Here is a 22,105-nt window from a genome sequence, read left to right on the forward strand (position 1 = left end):
CCTCAGCGGCACTCAGCAGGTAGCAGTGGTAAAATAAACTTGCTGCTTTATTTTGTTCTACTGACCTCTCCAGGGCTCTTCTAAGACACAAGTTAGAAACCGACTCCTAGGTCTCCCCAGAGCTGAGCCTCCCTCTCCCTCCTTGCTTTAACAGGGGAAGGGAGCTCAGGTTCAAGAGCTGGAGAGGGAAGGAGGGCCTTAGCGGGTGGCTAATGCCGGGGGAGGGGGCGGTGTGGGGGGTGGCTGGACTCCTTGTGGGAAGGAGGCTGGGATGGCCCTGATGGGGAGCAGAGAGTGGTCGAGGGCTCACGAGTCCCGCTCCCTAAGTCTCCTGGCAGCACCAGGCCTGGCTCTTCATAAGCCACGACAACCAGGTGGGCTGAGGCCATCTCACAGCCCGGAGCAAGGAGCCTGTTCTTCAGGAGGGGTGCAGGCAGCCCCCAGCACCCAGTTGAGACAGAGCCTGGCAGGCTCAGCAGGAGGCTGGAGGGGCTGGTCCTCCATCACCCCTTCCACTCTGGAGGCCGTGGGACGCAGACTGGCACCTGCAGAACCCAAGGTGGCTCAGCCCCGGACGCAGATGTGGACAAAGAGAGTGGCTGGTGACAGTGAGGCCCCGTCCTTGGAAAGCAGGTGGATGTGGCGGTACCCTGCGGGGAGGGTAGGTAGCCCTGCATCAGCTTCTCTGTCCAGCGGCCCGCATGGCCAGGTGTGTAGGGTGCAGACCACATCCCACCCCCGGGGTGGCCTGGCTCAGGGTAGGCTCTTGGAGGAAATGGGCAGCCCCAGTGAACAGGGTCTTGGAGGCCCAGAACCCCCATCCCTTTCCACCCCCACCAACCCCCACCAACCTTGCTTCAGACTGCTGAGAGGCAGCGTGAACTGGCCCACGAAGTCATTGGGGGAGGTGGCGTCATAATCCTCTACCACGAACCGGACCAACGCCAGCTCCGGAACCCGCAACTGGAACTGCAGGGTCTGCCCCCAGCGGGGGTTGAAGCCTAGGGCACAGGCCTGGCAGTCAAGAGCCCGCAGGGCCAGCCCCAACCAGCACCTCCCTCCGCTCTCTGTGGCCTGCCTCCTACTCCCCCCGACAGCAGGGCCCTCACGCACCGTTATTGAGCACATAGTTGGTCTCCTTGCGAGCACAGTCCGCGGGCACCCCGTGGATCTCAATGCGCACCAGCGGGTCCACAATGGAATTGGGCTTCTCGGCGTTCAGCTTGGGCAGCTGCTGCGCCGTCAGCACCTGTGCGGGGAGAAGGAGGGGCTGCAGCCCGGCCCAAGGCGCTCACACCACCCTCCCGGGCCCTCCCCAGGCCTCCGTTGTCTTCGGGCTGGTGCCACCCCCACAGAGGGGACCCCGGGCAGGGAAGGGCCCAGGCCTCTGACCTGGATGGTGAGAGTCGTTCTGGGGGGCCCAGGACACTCAGGGTCAAAGGTTGTGTTGGGCGACCGCAGACAAACGGGTTTCAGGATGTAGCCGCACTGCCCGTTGACGAGGAAGCGCCCGGCATTGAGATCCATCTCGTAACCCGGTGTCTGGAAGTTCAGGGCCACTGTGGACACAGCAGGGGCAAGGCAGGGCCTCTTAGTGGCCCTCTCCTCACTGCCCAGTCTCAGGGGCTCACTGCCCTCCCGCAGACAGACTGTATGGAGAGGACTTGGTTCTCTCCAGAGAGGGTCCCCCTGCCTGGGTGGGCGTACCATCCCACCCCCACCATGGCTTGGGGGCATCATGGCAGTCAGGGACCCAGCCCCACTATCACCTGTACTTCATGGCTGGAATCCCTCAAGGCCAGAGAGAGGCTTCCCTAGCTTCCGCAAGGGGCACACCCCTCTCCTTTGGAGATGCTCAGTGTCCTCCAGAGCCCCTTCTTGTCAGTGTGGACTTAGTGGGGACTGCCTCTGTGTGTGTATGTGTGTGTGTTTATGTTAGGGGCGCAAGGAAGTGTCCAACTCTTCGCAACCCTACGGATGGCAGCCTTCCAGGTTCCTCTGTCCATGGGATTCTCCAGGCAAGAAGACTGGAATGGGTTGCCATTTCCTTTTCCGGGGGGATCTTCCCAGCCCAGGGATGGAAACTGTGTCTCTTGTGTCTCTCCATGGGCAGGCGGCTCCGTTACCACTACGCCGCCTGGGAAGCCCTTTTAATTTCTACCTTCATAAAAAAATTGAGATTTTACACTGGCAAGAACCAACAACCCTGATTTGTGTTTCCCCACCGACCCTGTTGACAAGTCTTTTAATAATTGTTATGACTGAGACTCATGTTTCTGACTTATGGAAAGCTGTGTTGCCCCATCACCGCTGGGGCCTCCACGGCTCCCAGAGGCGCACCCCCACAAAGTGGCCCCTGCCCACCCCGTCTTCTGCTGCCCCCACTCACCCAGCTGACAGCCCGAGTTCCACATCTCCTGGGGGCTGTAGTTGGCCGAGTTCATCCGCAGCCCCAGAGGGTAGACACGGGTCAGGTGGCGGGCATTGTGCCTGACGAAGCTGTTCCCTGGGGGAGGGGTGGGGTGGGACTGTGGTGGCTGCTGGGGTATCACTCGCTCACTGGCTGCCAGAGTCTGTCAGCCACCTTCCCCGACCCCCGCTACCTCAAGAGACCAGCTGGGAACAGGCAGAACTCCCACCGCCAGCTCCTGCTTCCCCCTTTCCTCATTCTCTGATGAGGAGGCAGGGAGTCCTCATGAGGAGGCTCCTGAAGTCCAGAGAGGCACAGGGACCCCCTCCTGCAGCCTGGCACTGCATCCCTCCCGGAGTCCCCACATTCCTGACTCCGTGGGTGGAGCCCCTGGCCCCAGGCTGCAATCTTTTATTGCTCAACCCACAAACACTCCTCCAGCCCCGCCTCGGGTTCCAGGAACCCTTCCGTGTATGTCACACCTCCAGGCCTTGGGACAACCTGCTTCTCCAGTCTGGAAGTCCCCTCCCCCTCTTCATCTGGCTGCTTCCTCCCCCCTGCTGCAGGACTCCCCCAGCCTCTGTCAGACCCAGTGGATGCCCCCCGCACCGCAGTTATCCGTCTGTGTCTGGCCCCGGACTAGGCTGTGAGCCCGCGAAGGCAGACAGCAGTCCCCCTTGCCCCAGTTGCCCTCTTCTTGCATGTATACCTGGCCTGGTGCTGGGCACTCATTCCCTAAGCCCCTCTCTTCACTGCCCCCAAAGCCCTTTCACTCTCCTTTCCAGATCAACGTCAGCATCTCCCACCCACCCGGAGTCCGCTGGCCCCCACCTCCCTCCTGCCTCAGATGCCCCACATCCTGGCTCCCACCTGCCTCTCGGATGAGCTTCTTGGCCTTGCGCTCGCTGAGGGAGCTGACCTGGCAGGGCTGGGGCGGGACCGGCGGGGGGCGCAGCGTCTGCAGGCGGGCGGCGCAGCAGTACACGGCCAGGGCCGACAGCTCCGGGGAGATTTGCTTGGCCTGGGAGACAAGCCTCAGCGGGGGTCTGCCCCCCACCCACCGGCTCCAGCCCCCTGGCCCTCCCACCTCCCTTCCCTCGGCCACCTGTCCCCACGCTCCACAGGGCCTGCCCAGCCCGGGCTGGCCCACTCACCCGCCGCCTCTGCTCTACGGCCCCCACCTCCTCCTCTTCCTCTTCCTCTTCATCCTCCTCCTCCCGCTCTGATAGGATGCGACCGTTCTCACTCCGGGTGGCTGGCAGCTTCTTCCCCTTCACCAAGACCCGGCCTTTCAGCCTCTGTAGATCCAGCATGGAAGAATGAAGCGCTCCTGCCCCTGTATCATTCTGTGTGTCAGTCTATCACTCAGACACTACCGTGTGAGGGGCTGGCTTGGGGTGGTGAGCAGGGAAAGAGACACATATGAGTGATGTTTCTAACAGGAAAAAACCTAGGAGGGCGCCTACGGGACTATCCGAGGGATCTGGCTAATGAGGTGCCTCCAAGCCTCAGAACACTGCAAGGCAGCCAATACAATGAATAAGGCAGCTCAGGGATGACAGAGAAGGCGCTGTCTTCAGAAAAGGTCTCGCATGAAAGAAATGCAGGTAGAACATGTGTTCACAGGATCCTCTTTGTCTGCCACTTGAAAGAGAAGATCACTGTCCACAGGTATATAGGTATATAGACACATGGAAAATTCTGGAAGAATATACAAGACACCATTGAAGGTAACCACTTCTTCAGAAATAGGACAAGGGAAGCAACAGTGGAGGAAAATCCATTTTTCATTGTGTATGCTCTATTTTTTCTTTTACCGTGTATGTTTTTTTCATACTAATAAAAAAAGCCAAATCACACACAAAGGTGAACCCAGATTCCCTGTGTAATTTGGGACTGGGAGTAGGAGGAGAGTTTTCTCCAAGAACCCCCAAAGGATAAATGTCCTAAAGAGGCAGATAAAATGCTCTGGGGTTTGGGAGAGAGGAAGATGGACCACTTCTGGCCAGAGCGCTGAGGAAGTTGCTAAGGCCACAGGAAGAGGCCCTTTACTGAGCTAGACTCCAAACAGGTGGCGCTTGGCGAGCACAGGCAGCTGGGACGGGGGCTCCAGGTGGAGGAGACAGTGTCAAACAAGGCAACGGCCAAGCCCGCAGGGGCTCTGTGGGCAGGAGGCTGGGTGGGGAGGTCAGGCCAGGTCATGGAGGGCCTTGCATGCCAGGGGCAAGGGTGGGAGGCGTCTAGTCAAAATGGAAGGTAGACAAGTGACAAGACCACCGGGTGGCGGATGTCAGATGAACGGCGACACAGGAGAAGGTTAAGGCAGAAAGGACTCTCCTGGCGGTCCAGTGGTTAAGACTCCGCACTTCCACTGCAGGGGGTGTGGGTTCAATCCCTGGGAACTAAGAACCCATATGCCGCAAAAGGCGGCCAAAAAAACCCCAGAAGGTTAAGACAGAGGAGAGGGGTCCTGAACAAAGGTGGATGGTCGACCTTGGAGCCAGACCCTCCCCCTGCCCAGGCTGGGGGTCTGAGAGCCTTACCTCTGGGGATGGCAGCTCCTCAGGATTCTGGGGGTCCAGTGTCTGTGTCACCAGCATGTCCCCCAGGATGGTGTGCAGGTGGCGGGCCATGGCAGCCTGCTGCTCCAGCCCGCAGTGGTTCTCAAGGGATAGGATGACGGGGTATGGGGACACCTGTGAGGGGGAGGGGCAGCAGCTCAGAGACACTTGCCCCTCCCCCACCAGGACCCCTGCTACACCCAGCCCCCCACCCCCTTCAGGACAGGCAGGCAGAAGTCTGGAGAACCCACTCTGGGGGAGGCTGAGAGGGTGGGTGTGGGACACACCGGGGTCAGCGTGTCCATGGTGGGGCAGAGGTCAGATCTGGGGCCTCGGGGAAGGGGGTGGACTGTCCGGGGAGCTGAGAGCGGGTGCAGGAATGTTTCTTTTAATAAATGCTCTTTATATGTTAATGACACTGACCATGCCATTTAGGTTGCACATTTTTCATCCCAGCCCATTATTTGTTGATGGAAAGATTCCTATAGCTTGACACATGTGGCAATTTTATGCAGGTGCAACGCTGAGCTTCTCTTTTATGATTTCCTCTTTGTGAGTCATGATTAAAATGTCCTTCCCTACCCACATGGTTTTCTTCTGGAAATTTTATGATTTTCATACAATTACTAAACATAAGGGTAGGAGAAGGGAGCCTCTCGTCCAGCGTTATTCCACCCCACTGGCCAGCTGTCCCAGCAGCACTTGGTGAAAGTGAGTCTCTGGGCAGGGGTTTCTTTTGGTTTTTGTCTTGGCCACACTGCACAGCATGCAGGATCTTAGTCCCCCGGCTAGGAATTGAACTCATGCCCCCTGAAGTGGAAGCGTGGAGTCCTAACCACTGGACCGCCAGGGAAGTCCCAGGGGGTTCTTTTGGAGGGACCAAGATCAGCTGGGGTTGCCGGCAAGGCTCTGGGGCTGAGTGTGGGGGTCCCGGGGCTCACCGTGAAGGCGTGCTCTTGCACTGCCTGGATCACGTCTCGGAAGAGGATCTTGGAGGTGAAGGTGTGGCCGTGATAGATGACCGGCTCACCTCCTGGCCCCTCCCAGCAGTCCAGCTCCACACAGCGGCATCCCTGGGCAAAGGCCCTGCGGACAGACGGATGGACAAAGTATCTTGTGGGTGGCGCAGAGCAGGGCAACGGGCAGGCCTCCTCGGCCCCAGGAAGCCCACAGTGGGAGTTGAGCCCCTTATCGCCCCCAAACCGGCTCCCAGACCTGTTCAACCCCACCACCCTTGCACTGTGGTACCTGACGTAGGCCTCAGTGCTGCTGGGTCCCCCGATCTGAGAATCGGTCAGGTAGGTGTTGTGCGAGGAGGAGATGAAGTAGTGGGCGAGGGGCTGGTCCATGTCCTGGAACACGCGTGTGTGGGCCGAGTCCAGGGCAGCCCCCTCAGGGGACAACAGGTACATCATGAAGCCATCCAGTGTCATCAGCTCATGCTGCTTGGCTGCAGAAAATGGGCAGAAGAGAGCATCAGGCTATGCAGGGACCCCTGTGTCTGGCCCCCAAAATCTCAGAGCTCACTCAGCTTAGTAATAATGAGCACTTGTCTACTGACTGGACTCTACATAAGTTATGCCGGTGTTTTTTTTTTTTTTGCGCCATGCCACACTGCTTCTGGGATCTCAGTTTCCTGACCAGGGACTGAACCCCGGTCCCACCACAGTGAAACCCCAGAATCTTAACCACTAGACCACCAGGGGACTCCCGAGTTATGCCATTTAATTTCAACTCAACCCTGTGAGGAAGATACATTACTATGCCAATTTACAGAGACGGCAGCTGAGTCTCAAAGAGGTGAGGTGAGCTGCCAAGATGGCGCCCACAGTCAAGAACAGCAGAGTGCACTTGGCTGGGGACCCAGACCTGTCAGACGCCAAGCCCCGGGCTGCGTTGGCCCCAACCCCATCTGTCAGACCCTTCTTTACCTGTCTCGTTGAGCTCATAGGTGTGGATGAGCTGCTGGGCGTGGGCCAGCGTGGCCTTGGGCTCTCCCTGGTCCTCCAGGAACTCCAGCAGCTCAGGGGCGCTCAGCACGCGGTCCTCTCCCGAGTACCGATGGAAGATCTCCTCCAACTCAGGGCGTTTCAGCAGCCGCCGCAGAAATTCCTCAATCTCAGGCCCCTCCAGCCGCTCATTTTTGGAGTGGTCACACTCCTAGAGGGCAGGAGGGAGAGGCTCAGAAGAAGACAACACCCTGGACGAGCCGGGTGCTCTCACACCCATGCTCTGTACACACCCCCGTCATCCACCACAGCTGGGACAGGAGGTGATGTCTCCCATTTCACAGGTGGAAAAACTGAGAGCTGGCAAGGCCGCAGGTCTCACTCAGACTCATGCAGCTGTTAGATCGCAGGGCTGGGGTTCTAAAGACGGTCTCTTGGGTTCAGGACTTATCCCTCTGCCTACCCCAAGAATCAAGATGGGGGAGGAAAAACTGTGAGCTTCAGGCAGGGTTGAGCCTCTGTGCCGGCACCCCCGCTCTGGTGCATATGCCATACTGTTCTCACATGTTCACACCAAGGTCAACGAGCAACACGCAACTGAGAATGCACATGGTCCAGTCCACGTGGCGCGTCCGTCCAGGAGTACAGGTGCCGTGGCCCTGCTGTCCCTCAGGGTCACACAGTCCACGTGCTCCAACTGGGCCATGGATGGAGAGCCCACCCCCGTGGGCCCCTCCCACACATAGGGTGTACACAGTCACGTGTGGAGGTGCCACACATGCCACAATGGAGGGGGTGTGCTCATGCGTGTGCCCATGAGCCCGAGGTCCTCACTACCTGGGCTCTGCCTGAGGGTGAGGAAGGAGCTCTGGGCCCAGGCTCCCAACCTGGCTCAGTGGCTTCCCTGGGTGAAAGGGTAGACTAAGGCCCACATGCAGCCTTTCTGCAGAAAGAGGCCACTCTCCACAAAAGCCTGGGGTGTGGGTGGGGCGGGGGAAGGGAACTGAGGACTGCCATGGCTGGGGGAGCAGAGGTCAGAGTGGCGGCAGGTGCCCACCTTGAAGAGGCGGTAGGCATACATGTCGTTCATATCCACGTTGACCATGCGGAGCAGGTTCTTGATTTCCTTGAAGCTCATCTTACTGTCCTGGTTGGAGTCTGCCCGGTGCAGATAGGAGTGGATCCAGGTGTGGGTGCTCAGGAAATACCCGCAAGAGGCTGGGCCCCGCCCCCAGCTGACAGGTAATTGACAGACAGGCAATCTCCCCCGGCTACACACACACTCATCCCCTCCCAGTTTGGGAACTGTGCGTTCCTCTCAGACTGTGAACTGCCTGAGCTCCGCAGGAGCGCATCCTTTGTGGGACCCGGGCTCCCCAGGGGATGCCTGGCCGCCACCCTCAGTTCTGAAGACCAAATCTCAGGGCCCCTAAGAGTGGAGCCACGCCTCTCCTGGGGCTGGGAGTCCTCCCGGCATGGGGCTGGCCCCTCCATGCCCGCCTGCCACACTCCCCGGGAGGATATTGGTCAAGGCGCTCGCGTTGGCTCATGGCATCGAGGCGCGCGCGCAGCTTGGCCAAACCACGCACCCAGCGCTGCGCCTCCTCGGCCGTGGGCGCCACCAGGTCCAAGTTCTTGCGGCGCCCCTTAAAGGCGATGGTGAGGCAGCGCGCCGGCTCGAACGCGCCCCCGAAGTGCCGCAGGCCCTCGGACTGGTGGCCCTCGCGGATGGCCTCGATGTGCTGGACGAAGACTGCGGAGAGGAACGGGCCGCGCGCGGCCGGGTTAGGGCAATGAGGCCAGGCCGCCGCTGTCCCCTGCCCGTCCATGCCCTCCCTGGTCCCGCTCACAGATGTGCTGCGAAGGCGCACGCGGGATGCGCCGCTGGAACCACACACTCAGGCCATCCTCCTGCAGCCGGTACAGCCGCTCCTTCTGCCACGTCGGCGAGCGGATCTTGCAGAAGCGGGAGCCCCGCAGCATGGCCCGCACGTCCTCATCCTCCGACAGGCCTGCGGGGACGGGAGGCCAGGGGCACCCTGGAGTTCTAACCCGCTCCGCAGCAGGGAGAAGCAGGCCCCAAGTCTGGGCGGACTTCCACAGGCAGCTCTTCCTCTCCAGGTAACAGGTCATAGAACCCGCTTTGGCTCTAGGCTTTTTGGCCCCAAGGCCTGTGCTCACTGTGTCCAACCCAGGGCCCCCTGGAAGGGGTGCCAGTAACAGGCTGGCCCTCCTCCCAAGCCTCGCCTGGAGGCCTCAGAACAGAGCTATTGCTCTAGACACTGCCTGGGCCTCCAGCCTGTTAAAGGTCACCTTTTCTGCCACTGCCCTCCAGGCTTCAAGCCTAGAATCTGCTATCAAGAGCCTTTTCCCTTGAGACAAAACTCTGACCATCAATAGGGTTGTTTTTGTTCGGTTGCTCAATCGTGTCCAACTCTCTGAGACCCGTCCTTCACCATCTCCTGGAATTTGCTCACACTCATTACATCCAACGATCAAGAGGGTAGTCTCACTATCCAACCTAAGTCTTTCTTATTGCAACCCAAGCTCCTCACCTCTGCTTTCTCAAGGACAAGGAGGTCACTCTGGCTCCAGGGTCTCAGACCAAGCAGGCCAGGCCCAGCCCTGCTTTGGCCAGCCTGGGGCTGACCTCCAGATGTCCTGGTGAGGCCCAGCAGAAAGCATGATCTCCTGTGACACTGGGTGTCCCCCTTGTCCAGACACTGTTATAACCCCATGTGCTCTCCGGTCACAGCGTCCCTCTTCCTTAATATGACAAAGTGCTTATAAGGCACCTACTACATGCCAGACCCCACTCATGTATTAACACACGGGAAAACAAGTGCAGAGATGCTTCGGGAACTTGCCAGAATTCCATGGCTGGGGAGTGGTGGAAACAGGCTTTAAACCCTGGAGGTCAGGCTCCAGCATCTTCGTCCTTGGCCAGCACACTGACCCCTCTGCTCCTTCTTCTATCCTCTTTACCCCTCCCTGCAACCACCCTGGGCCTGGGGACCTAGGACAGAGTGGGATTCGGGGAGTCAAATCCCAGCTCTGTCACTTCTGTCACTTACACAGCCATGGTGGCACTACCCTGTGACTGCTCTAAGCTTCCAGGTCTCCATTCATAAAGTGGCGACCACAATAGTAGCTGCTGCAAAATCCAAAATTCAGTCAAGCTGCTGACTGCTCTGTGGGGCCACACCCTTTGCTAGGATGTGTCTCAGCAGGGGTCAAAAATAAAAGTTTGTGAGCCAGGGGACAATAGAATGGGTGGGAACCAGTCAAACTGTAGGGTCCACGCCCTTTGGAAAGGACAGGGCCGGCCAGCGGTGGATGTGGGCCCAGAGATTCCAGAGAACTGGAATCTGAATTTGTATGTGATGCCTCCAAATTTTTCAGTGTTGGCAATTAAATCAAATTGAAATAAAAATCCCCAAACACCACTGTGCGTGCCAAAGGAAACAGGACAGTGGGCCTCTCTTCCTCCTTTTATTTCAACAGGCTCCCAGCACTGGGCTTGGCTTTAGGCTTTGTGCCCCATCCCTCAAGGACCCTGCTTGCCTGATTGCAAACTCTGACCTGAGGAATCAAGTCTAAATCCCTGCGACTGCCTCTCCCTGACTCTGGGCCCTTTGTAGGATCCTTCTCCATCTCTTCTTCATATCAGAGTCCTTCAAGGACCAGCTCAGATACCACTCCTCTAGGAAGCTTTCTCTGATCTATCCTCAAATCCCCTTCTAAACTGAAGCACTGGGATGTCCTCACCCCAGGGCTTGTCCCAGACCCAGGCTTGCAGTCAGTGTTTTCTGAAAGGTGAGGCAGATGGAGAGACAGCTGGGGGACTAAGTGCATTCTAGTCCCAGCCTTGAGCCATCTGTCCTGACTTCGGAGCAGCAGCCTTGTGGGTCAGGGTTTCTCAACCCTGGCTGTGCGTCAGAATCACCTGGAGAGGTTGCGAAACCCATGATCCAGAGATTCTCGTTCAACAGGTGCAGGTTGGGGATTGGATATCGGTATATTGGGTATCTGTCCTACCTTGTGGGACTTTCCTCATGAGCCAGTGGTTAAGAATCCATTGCCAATGCAGGCGACACAAGTTCGAGCCCTGGTCTGGGAAGATTCCACATGCTGCGGGGCAACTAAGTCCACACGCTCAACTACTGAGCCCATGTGCTGCAACCACTGAAGCCCCTGCTCTACAACAAGAGAAGCCACCGCAACGTGAAGCCCACTAACCGCGATGAAGAGTAGCCCTTACTTGCAGCAACTAGAGACAGTCGCAGCAACAAAGACCCAGGGCAGCCGGGGAAAAAAAAAGAGTCTACTTTGTGACTTTGAGAGAGACTGTGATCGAGAATCACGGACTCAGAGGCAGGAGGAGGAACCTGCCATCCTTGAGAGGTTATAGGGACTTCCCTGGTGGTCCAGTGGCTAAGAATCCACCTTGCAATGCAGGGGGCTCAGGTTCGATCCCTGTTTGGGAAACTAAGATCCCACATGCTGTGGAGCCTGTGCACTCTGGAGCAGCTAAGTGCAACTTCGAAGCCCTTGTGCTGCAACTAGAGAGTCTGTGTGTGGCCAGGAGAGATCAGGATGAGGCAACAATATTCCCCCATGCCGTTGCTAAGACCTGATGCAGCTGAATAAATATATAAAAAATAAATAAATAAAATGGGTTATGGTCCCCCTTGGGGCCAATCTGTGACCCTAATGGCTCCAAGGGGTCTCTCTTTAAAATAAAGGACGGAAGAGAGGCCCATTGTCCTTGGGACTGTGGCCTTCTGGAAGGGTCAATGCCCACTCCGTGCCACCTAGCCAGGAAGGGGAGGTGGAACCCTCCTGCTTCCACACAAAGAGCTAGAACATGGCGTGTGCCAGGCCAAGAGACTCACCAGACCCTCAGCCCCCTATCCTCATATCTGGGCAACCTCTGCATTCTCTCTTCCTGAGGGTGGGGGGCAGGGAAGTCAGGGAGCCCTGTAGTGCCACCGGGCTTAGCCCACCCCTTCTCAACCTTCTCAGCTGTGGGAAAGGGGACTCCTCATTTCCATGACAACTAAACTCTGTAGCTGGAGCCACCTCCCCTGACCCGGCCAGCCCTGTGATGCCAAGCCCAGAGCTGGGGGGTGAGGAGGAGGGGAGCTGGTGAATGACTAAGGCCGGAAATGGAGGTGAGTCACCATCACCGAGGGCCTGTTTTGTCCAGAGTTTTCTGCAAACAGGACATGGAGAAAGGCAGCCTGAGCTCCTGACTGGCCCCCCAGGGGGACAGATTCCCATGTTGACGGGGGCCCTGCTCCTGGCTCTCACCCCAGCTCCCCAAGGGCCTGTGTTGGAAAGGGGTGACATTCCATTCTGCCTGCCCTACCAGCAAGGGCCCCCAGATCACACTGCGTCTTGGACCACACTGTCCTCTGCCCACACTGCCAGTGGAAAGGCTTCACAGAATGAGGGTGAAGTGCCAGGCTGGGCAGGGTACTGAACACCTGGATGGCTGTCTCTATTTCTCCACTGCTTGGGTTCTGAACCCTGGGATAGTGAGAGGTATGGGGTGTCAGACAAGGGGGGCAGAGGGAAGGGGGTGAGGTCAGGAGGAGGGTCCAAGCTCTGGGCAGTGATCCTGGGAGCGGCCTGGCCCTCTGCCTAGCTGCCCAGCAAACATCTTCTCAGTCCTGCCAGACCCAAACCCACAGATGTTTCCTGGACAAGCAGGTTCACTAGAAGCCTACCTCCTGCAGTTTCCGTGGGTTATTTATCCATTTCTGCCTATCTATCCATTTCTGGAGGGGGCTGGGCCAGCACCCTGGTCACCTCGACTGGGCAGGCTGGGGAACAATCATGAAATAACTAGTAAAAATGAGGACAATCAGTAGCCAAAAGGTGGAAACAACCCAAGCGTCTATCAGTAGATAAACGGATAAGGGAAATGCGGTCTATCTGTTCGGTGGGATATTATTCAGCCGTATAAAGAGTGACGTCTGATCTCTGCAAAGTACGACATGGATGAACTTTGACAACATTATGCAAGTGAAATAAGTCGGACCCAGAAGGACAAACATCCGATTCCATTTACATGAGGTGCCTAGAACAGTCAAATCCATAGAAACATTTTATATCATTATACCTCAGTTAAAAAAATCCAGAGACAGAAAGTAAATTAGAGGTCACCAGGGATTTTGGAAAGGGACAAACAGGGAATTATGGCCCAATGGTCACAGAGCTTCTATTTAGGGTGATGGGAAAGTTTCGGAAATAGCACAACATTGCCAATGTAATTAATGCCACTCAATTATCTGCTTCAAAACGGTTTACATGGCCAATTTTATGTTACGTATATTTTAGAAGGATTTTTAGAAATAAAGGGACTTCCCTGGTGGTCCAGTGGTTAGAATTCCGTGTTCCCAATGCAGGGGGCACGAGTTCGATACCTAGTGGGGAAACTAAGATCTCACATGCCACATGGCACAGTCAAAAATAATGATAATAATGATGTAATATGCCAGGAGGGGCTTCCCAGGTGGCTCAGTGTGTAAAGAACCCACTTGCAATGCAGGAGATGCAGGTTCAGTCCCTGGGTAGAGAAGATCCCTGGGAGGAGGGCATGGAAACCCACTCAAATTTTCTCATCTGGAGAACCCCATGGACAGAAGAGCCTGGCGGGCTATAGTCCATGGGATCGCAAAGAGTCAGACACGACTGAAGCGACTGAGCATGCGTGCCAGAAACCACTTTAAATGGCTGAATTAATTCTCAATAAAGCTGTTAAAGAGGCAGCTAACGAATTTGTTCAGGGTTGCAGGGTTGATAAGTGGTGGAGCTGGAGTGTGTTGAGAATTGGGGAGGGAGCTCACCCAAAGGGCTCTATGGGGCTGAACCCTAATCCACCTGGGGCCTGTCCACAGGGAGCTTGAAATAAATTATAAAGAAGGAAACTGAGGCAGCGCCTGGGAAGGAAGATGGGTAGTTTGCTCCATCCCTGCTCCTGAGTCTCATGGCCTCCAACTGGTTCTGTCCCCCGCTCAGCCCACTGTCATCGGCTCGGGCCCAGACACCCTCCCTGAGCTGAACGTTCACCTCTGCCCCGAGAGGGACCAGAAGGTGGTGGGAAACGGGCAGCCCCACAGTTTCCCAGTGACCACCTTCGCCCTGGGCAATTTAGGCTGTGTACGGTCGGGGGGCCAGAGGGATTCTGTGGCCAAGGCTAGGAGTGGGGCAGGAATCTGCCTCAGCGACAGAGTTGGAAGAGGCTGTGGGAGGCCAAGTTCATCTCTGGCCCTTAAATCCCACTGTTCTGGACTACCCTGGTGGCTCAGTGGAAAAGAATCCGCCTGCCAATGCAGGAGACACAGGTTCAATCCCTGATCTGGGAAGATCCCACATGCAGCGGAGCAACTAAGCCCCGGTGCCACAAAACTACTGAGCCTGTGCTCTCGAGCCCGCGAGCTGCAGCTAGTGAGCCCACAGGCCCTAGAGCCTGCGCTCCGAAACAAGAGACGGCACCGCAATGAGAAGCCTGCGCACGGCAACTAGAGTAGCCCCTTCTTGTCTCACCTAGAAAAAGCCCTCGCACAGCAACGAAGACCCAGCGCAGCAAAAAACAAATACATTAAATAGATATATATATACATTTTGTTTAATGTTAAAAAAAAATTCCACCCTTCTCGTAGATGGGCCACTGATGGTCAGAGAGGACGAGACATGTCTGCTGAAGAGTGTGGGTGGCCCAAGGCAGGGGCGGATGTAAGGACTGTGGAGGGGGCAGGGGTGGGAGGTGCTGTCTGGTCACGGGGTGTATATGCAGAGGCCAGGGTGTGTAAGGACTGAAGGTGTGTGTAGGGTGGTGTATGCATATATGGTGTGTGTACCTGTGTGTCTGTGGGAGGCGGTTGGTGGGTAGGAGGAAGGTGATACCCTTGGTATGGAAACTAGGCAGTGTGTGTGTGTGTGTGTGTGTGTGTGTGTGTGTGTGTGTGTGTGCCAGTACACACTCAGAAAGGGCACCCAGGACTCTAGCAGGAATGTGAGACATGCAGGCAAGAGCGACAGACAGCCGCCAGCTTCATGCCAACAGGGGCAGGGAGGAGAGCAGCTTTTCCTGATGACTGAGGCCATGAGGCTCTGGGAGGGGACAGGCAACGGTGAGGGGTTCCCACCCAAATCCCCGAGCCAACAGGCAGCCCCACACCTTGGGTACCAAGCGAGTCCCCCTCACCCAGGCTGGCTGCCACACCCAAGGCTAGAACTCAGTGGAGCTCAGCGCCAGAATCCATAATGTTCCCCGAAACATCAACAAAGTCAGGGAAGGGTGGCGGCGCTCCCCTGCTCCAGGCGGACACAAGGCCATGAAGGTGGCATCACCTTTCTTGGAGGGGCCAGACCAGGGGTGAAGGCTGTCTGGGGGCTGAGATGGGGCTCCCCAGAGCTGAACAAGAAGAGGTGAGGGGGCCACAATGCAGGAGAGAGCCAGCCCCGAGGCCCTGCCTGGCACAGCCCAGCCCTCCCCACCACCCAGGCCAGGCATCTGCCTGGACCAGGGGCTTCTCGGAAGACCCCCCCAGCAGCTGCCAACCTCCCCCCGGGAGCCCCACTCACCCTGCAGGACCTGTTCTGGGCAGACCGGGGGGAGAGCACGCTTGCCCTGTGGCATTTGGTGGTGTGTACAGACTGGAGAGGGAAGCGAGCAGCTTCTGCCCACTCAGTGCTCTGCTCCGGGGGATTAGGCGTGGGGGTGGGGCTCTGGGGTGGCAGGACTGCCAGGCAAAACTCGGTATGCCCAGTTAAATGGGGGTTTCAGATAACAACAAATAATAATTTGGTATCAGTATGTCCCAAATTATGTGTGGTTTATCTGAAAAGTGCATTTAACTGGGCATCCTGTATTTTGGGGGGCAGCCCTATGAGGATACTCCCTGGAGGTTGGCAGAGCCAATATGGGGGAGGGGTGTAGCAGGTCCCTCCCCACCAGGCTTAAATCACTCATCCATTCATTGTGTTAAGAGCTTGGACTCTGGGCCGACTTCCTGGGTTCAAATCCTCAAATCCTCTCTTAGCTATAGATACCTCTGAGATTTGAATCCTGGGCTAAGTTACTGAACCTCTCTAAATCTCAGATTCCTCACTTGAAAAATGAGGTTAGGGATTTCCCCAGTGGTCCAGTGGCTAAGACTCTGCTTCCAATGCAGGGAGTGCAGGTTCGATCCCTGGCCAGGGAACTAGACCCCACATGGCACCACTAAGAGATCTCACGGCAGAACTAAAGATCCTGCATCCACAGCCGAGACCTGGTGCGAATAAATGAACATTTTAAAATAAGATGAAGCTACTGGTTCCACCTACTTCATAGGTTGTGACATTAAATGAGCTAGTATGTGAAATGCACTAGCACAGTGTTACAAAGGTGTTAACTGACAAAGGTGTTAACTGTATGTATATGTATGTGTTAGCCTCTCAGTTTTGTCTGACTCTGTGACCCCATGGACTGTAGCCCACCAGGCTCCTCTGTCCATGGAATTCTCCAGGCAAGAATTCCCTGAATTCTTTCCCCAGGGGATCTTCCCAACCCAGGGATCAAACCTGGGTCTCCTGTGTTACAAGTAGATTCTTTATCATCTGAGCCACCAGAGGAACCCAGGCATTAAAGAGCCATCATTCAATGATGGCTTTGGCAGCAGATAGGCACTGCTGCCGCTGAGCCGTGTGGCCTTGGGTGGGTGACTTCTCCCCCTCCACCTCGAGCCTCTCATCTGTCACATGGGGACAGCTCAGCACCTTCCCCGCGGATGGAGAGGATTAAACGGGATCGGGGCTGCTGTGTGCTCAGCACTGCGCTGTGCTTCCGGCTCCTCTTCGGCTCAATTCTTCCCTGGCTTCCTAGGAACAGGTTGGGCCAGCAGCCCAGCCTAGGGGCAGGGGGCTGGAGCAGGCTGGGCCCTGTGCTCCACAGATGACTCCCACTCAATATGGGGGCTGCCTCCCTCCCCCTTCATCTTAGTTTCCCCCAGTATGGCCCTCCCAGCCCTTTCTTTTCCTTGAGCCCCTCTGAGCCTTTGACTCTGAGCCACTCCCTGCCCTGGCCTCTTGACCTGATTTGAAAGAAAATCTGTTCTGTTGGACTAAGGGGCGGGGCTTCCCTGGTGGGTCAGTTGATACAGAATCTACTGCAGTCAAGAGACCGCCTACGACGCCGAGACCCAGGTTTTATCCCTGGGTCATGAAGATCCCCTGGAGAAGAAAATGGCAAACCACTCCAATAGTCCTGCCCTTGGAAATTCCATGGACAGAGGCTCCTGATGGGCTACAGTCCATGGTGTCACAAGAGTCGGACACAACTGAGAGACTCAACCGGCACCAAGGGGTGTGACAGAGGCAGTGACCAGGCACGGCCCTGAGGATCATTCTGGGAGAGGCAGCAGCCACAGGGCTCGCATCGAAAGCTACGTGGGTGGTAGACACAGGCCTTGGCCTTGTGGGCCTGAGCAGCTGGGCTCCAGGACACCTGGGTTTCGCCTCCACCCTGTTCCTGGACTCAGTGAGGCCTGGGGAAGGGGCATTCCCCATGGAGTCGACATTCTTATCTCAGAAGGCAGTCGCTCAACAGGATGGTGCAGCAGCCAAGGGGAGGGAGGGTGCCCAGGTGACAGTCTGACGCCCAGATAGTTCCCAACAGTGTCACCGTCACAGGGTGCCCGGGACTCCCGTGCAGCCTTACTCAGCCACAGGTGCTGAGTCTTGGGCTTAGCACTAATTACTTGTCTACAAGTGTTTCCTAGACTGTCCTCTCCCCCAGGGCTAGGTATTCTCCATCTCTGAAGCCCCAGCCCTGGCACAACACCCTGGCACCCGGATGTGAAGTCACTCAGTCGTGTCCAACTCTTTGGGACCTCATGGACTGTAGCCTTCCAGGCTCCTCCATCCATGGGATTTTCCAGGTCAGAATACTGGAGTGGGTTGCCATTTCCTTCTCCAGGGGATCTTCCCAACCCAGGGATTGAACCTGGGTCTCCCGCATTGCAAGCAGACTCCTTATGATCTGAGCCATGGGGCTTGGCAAATGTGTGCGGAATGAGGAGACAGGCAGGTGGGCAGGATTGTCACCCCGACCCTCCCATGGCAAACGTAACCCTCAGGGGCGGCTCACTCCCGGGGCTGCTTCTCTGGCCTAACGCCAGCCCTTTGTTGTCTCCGCAGCACCTCAGTTCCCCATGGGGATCATTCTCTCCACCACTGTCCTGTACACCAGAGGACGATACTGCCACCCATGAGAGACATCTCCCAGATCCCGCCGACAGCAGAGTCCAGCTCAGTCCACCTCCCTGTAGTCCTGGATCCGTTCTGGTTCCACAGCTCACATCTGCGCCTCCCCACTACCACTCTGCCCAACCTACCCCTCAGCCTCCCTTCGGTAGGGCTCCCTGTTTTACCCCTGTGTTCATCCAACCGACGCTTACCCTACATAGTTCCTGCTCTCCTCTTGTCTAAGACCTTTCCTGAGCTCCTGACACCCTCCAGGGGCCTCGAGGATCCAGCCTCTCCCTGCATCTCCCCTTTGGCCTCACTCCAGTCTCCCTCCATTTCCGGGGTGCAGTCAGGGCTCCCCAGCCTCATGCTCTAGCCTTCAGAGCCTTGTTTCTTGGTTTTATTGTCTGACACCCTTGCTGGCGCTTCAGCTCTCTAAGAGCCAGGGCTATGTCTGTCTTGTTTCTTGCTGAACCCCTAGGGCAGAGCATACTATGCTGCTGCTGCTGCTGCTGCTGCTGCTAAGTCGCTTCAGTCGTGTCCGACTCTGTGCGACCCCATAGACGGCAGCCCACCAGGCTCCCCCATCCCTGGGATTCTCCAGGCAAGAACACTGGAGTGGGTTGCCATTTCCTTCTCCAGTGCATGAAAGTGAAAAGTGAAAGTGAAGTTGCTCAGTCGTGTCCGACCCTTCGCAACCCCATGGACTGCAGCCCACCAGGTTCCTCCATCCATGGGATTTTCCAGGCAAGAGTACTGGAGTGGGGTTGCCATCACCTTCTCCGAGAGCATACTATAGGCACTCAATAAATGTTGGTTGAACGGATGTGTGATTGATGAAGAATAGGGCAGAGAGCATGTCTTCTGTGTTTATAAGGAGAGTGCCAGTCACAGTGATCAGAACACAGAGCTCAACAAATTCAGGTCAAATGAAAGGAGGCAGAAATAAGAACAAAAACAATGGAGGACAGAGGAAAGTAAGACCAGAAGGACTGCCCTGGTGGTCCGGTGGCTAAGACTCCGCACTTCCAGTGCAGGGGGCGTGGGTTCAACCCCCGGTCTGGGAACTAGATCTTACATGCCCTGCGGCTGTAAGAGAAGGCAAGACTGGCGAGAGACCTCTGCATTTTACCCCAAGATTCACACAGGCAACCCTGTCCTTCTGTTCCCTCAGTCCCACCTCTAGCCTCTCCATCATTAATTATTCTACTGACCACAGTTCTCCTACACGACTTCAGTTTTACAGTACTTTGCACTGTATAAAATACTCTCACAGGGACGTCCGTGGTGGTCCAGTGGTGAGATTCTGTAAGACTCTGGCCTCAATGCAGGGGCCAGGGTTTGATCTCTGGTCAGAGAACTAGATCCCACGTGCCACAACTAAAGGGCCTGCGTGCCACGAATTAAGGCTTGGTGTTGCCAAATAAATAATAAGATAAAAAAATAAATACTAAAACATTACTTTCACACACACGCCCCCTCATTCAAGCCCTCAACCCCCACTCAGTCCCACTTTGCCCAGATTCTGAGAGGCTGCCAGGGGCAGTGTGGGGTTACACGCCAACCTTTGCCCTCTACTAGCTCTACAGTCATGGGCAAATTCCTTACTTTCTCTTCGTCATCTGTGAAATGGGGATTATACCACCTACCTCTCAGGAAGGTGAAGAAGATTGATGGGCACCACATCCCTAACCACTCAGTGCTGGCCTGCGTCTAGGAGATGCTTGATAAACCACAAATGCATTCCGTTCCCCCATGACTTTCTCAAATCTAGGAAGGCAACTTGGGCTTTCTGACCCAAAGGTCAGTGTTCTCACCAGTTAGACCAGTCCTTCCAGGGCTGTGCGGCTGCTCTAATCCCAGTGGGGACTGTAGGGTTGCAAGGTCGGCATGAGATGCCAGCCTCTTCCACAACTCTCATGCCCTAAGAGGCCCAAGAATCCAGGATGCTCGAAGACCCTAGAAGGCACAGGGTTTCCGGGAGGGGGTGACGGGCATCCTAAGCCTGTCTCTCCCTTTCTACTCTTCCAATCTTCTCGGACTCCAGTCCGCAGCCCTCGTCCAAACTCTCACTCTATACTCCCAGAAGTTGTCCTGGAAGCCTCGCTCAGACCCGGGACCTCGGGTGACCCCAGGTGTGACACTCCACCCCGCCCCACTCTGGAACGGCGCTGGCCTTCCATCCCTCGCTAAACTCCCCACATCCCTACTGGGAAACCCAAGAAGAGCTTGCCGTAACACCCCGATCTTCCCAAGATGCACCCCCGGGGCGCATCCGCGCCCACCCGCAGCCACCCCAGTCGCTCACTGACCCATCTTCTTCAGCGCCCGGAGCCCGGGCCTCTTGATGTTGCCTTCCTGGGATGCGGGCGGGGACAGGAGCCCTACGGGCGTTGCGATCTGGGCCGGGACCAGGGGCTCCTCGGGCTGCCGCCGGCGGTTCCTCCAGCTACCGCACAGCATGGTCGGGGGGCCGGGGCCGGGCCCGGCCTCGGGCCTGGGGGTCAGCGCGCGCGGTGCGGAGCGGAGAAACTTAGCGGCGCCGGGAGCGAGTCTGGAGGAGGAGGTGTCGGGAGGAGGGAGAAAGGGAGGGACGAGGGTCAAGGAAGGAGGGACCTGGAGCTGGAGGGCGGGGCCGAGGACGGCGCTGGGGCGGCGCGAGGCGGCGGCGAGGGAGGCGGTGACCCCCGCCGGGGAGCGGGGCACCGGCTCACAAGTGGGGCGGCGGCTTGGCTGGCGCACCCGAGTCTCCGCGTTCGCCCTCTGCTCCTGAGTCCTTCTCCTTGTTCTCCGAGCGGTCCTGGGATCCCGGCCCTATGCGGAGCCCCCTTGGTGCTGGCGGAGGCTTTGGAGGGGGCGAGGGCTGCCGTCTCGCGAAGACACCCTCTCCTTTCCCCGGACCTGGGCTCAGTGCGGACTCAGGACCCCTTTCACTTTCCCCTCCCCGTCCTGACCGAGGTCTCAGAGGGGATCGGGTCCGCGGACCGGCTAGTCCTGGGCCTAGGAGCTGAGCTGGAAGGCAGGGAAGCCCGAACCGGAGGGTTAAGGGGGGGGGGGGCGGGAACTGACTGAAGATAAGGAAGGAAGAAGGCTCTGGCTATGACGTCATAGGATTAACCCTCTCCGCGCCCGGCCAGTTACCGCCCCCAGAGGGGTAGAAGGCTCGAAGCTGACTGGTTCTCCCGCGGATGAGTCCTCGGCAGAACCTGGGAATGGACGCTTGGGTCGGTCGACACCCCCCACCGGGCGTTTGAGGTCCCGGGACAGCCATCGCTCGTCGCGTGGATGTCCTTGATATCAACGTGTGGGTTAGCGTCGAATACGGGTTCTGGTGACCGTGTCATGCGTGCACTTACTACATAAGAAACCACCAGCGTATGTGTGCGCAAGGGGTGTGATGTGATCTGCCTCTTCGGCAGCAAGTGCCCTGGGTCGGGGGCGGAGAGCTGGGTGCACACCGCCACTCGGCGGCGGCCGGGAGCACGGCATCCAAAGATAAAACAGTTGATCAGGACTTAGATTTGCCACCTTCTGCTTTACTCCATTTTCAGGTAGCCCTGACCTGGAGATTGCGTCCGTACTGGCTTGCGTCTCCAAGAATATCCTCTCTGGATATTCCTTCTGAATATCTAGTCTTCTCCTCTGTACTTTTGATCTTGCAATTCCTTCCTCCAGGAATGACCTTCCTCGTTCTTCTCCTGGCTTACTCTTAAGCCTTCCAAAACTCTGCTCCAGTGTCCCATCTGCAGAACCCTTGATCTCAAGAGCTGATTCCCGTTTTATCCCCAGGGTCTGGTAAATGAAGGGCTGAATAGAGTGGCTCCAATCTGCGGGGCCTGGGTTCAACTGACTACGCGGTTTCCACCAGGGGGCGCAAGAGACAGCGTCATTTCACGACGTCCACCAGGGGGCGCTTTCTCCTGCCTCTGGCCGTTCAGGATTGGGGA

At 57.0% G+C, this 22,105-nt stretch overlaps 1 protein-coding gene across 1 annotated transcript; it reads right to left on the reverse strand.

Moving 5' to 3' along the window:
• Positions 1–239: 239 nt before the first annotated feature.
• Positions 240–20,621, reverse strand: PLCD3 (phospholipase C delta 3). Its single transcript, XM_068977757.1, has 15 exons — positions 20,471–20,621; positions 8,771–8,932; positions 8,445–8,673; positions 7,978–8,107; positions 6,903–7,131; positions 6,220–6,421; positions 5,913–6,057; positions 4,954–5,106; positions 3,565–3,708; positions 3,281–3,431; positions 2,390–2,506; positions 1,393–1,559; positions 1,114–1,249; positions 852–1,001; positions 240–650 (listed from the first exon to the last, which is right to left on the reverse strand). Exons 1-15 carry the CDS (start codon positions 20,619–20,621, stop codon positions 565–567), a joined length of 2,352 nt encoding a protein of 783 aa, XP_068833858.1. The 3' UTR covers positions 240–564.
• Positions 20,622–22,105: the final 1,484 nt, after the last annotated feature.

This window comes from Capricornis sumatraensis, chromosome 8, assembly GCF_032405125.1.
Source record: "Capricornis sumatraensis isolate serow.1 chromosome 8, serow.2, whole genome shotgun sequence".
Lineage (NCBI taxonomy): Eukaryota > Metazoa > Chordata > Mammalia > Artiodactyla > Bovidae > Capricornis > Capricornis sumatraensis.

Bases quoted from the DNA above. Each gene is read 5' to 3' on its own strand.
- PLCD3 (XM_068977757.1), bottom strand. From the start codon at position 20,621: ATGCTGTGCGGTAGCTGGAGGAACCGCCGGCGGCAGCCCGAGGAGCCC. The intron at 1,250-1,392 runs GTCAGAGGCCTG...CTCCCCGCACAG, and splicing joins GAACGACTCTCACCATCCAG to GTGCTGACGGCGCAGCAGCT. The intron at 651-851 runs GTTGGTGGGGGT...CCCTCCCCGCAG, and splicing joins TCTCAGCAGTCTGAAGCAAG to GGTACCGCCACATCCACCTG.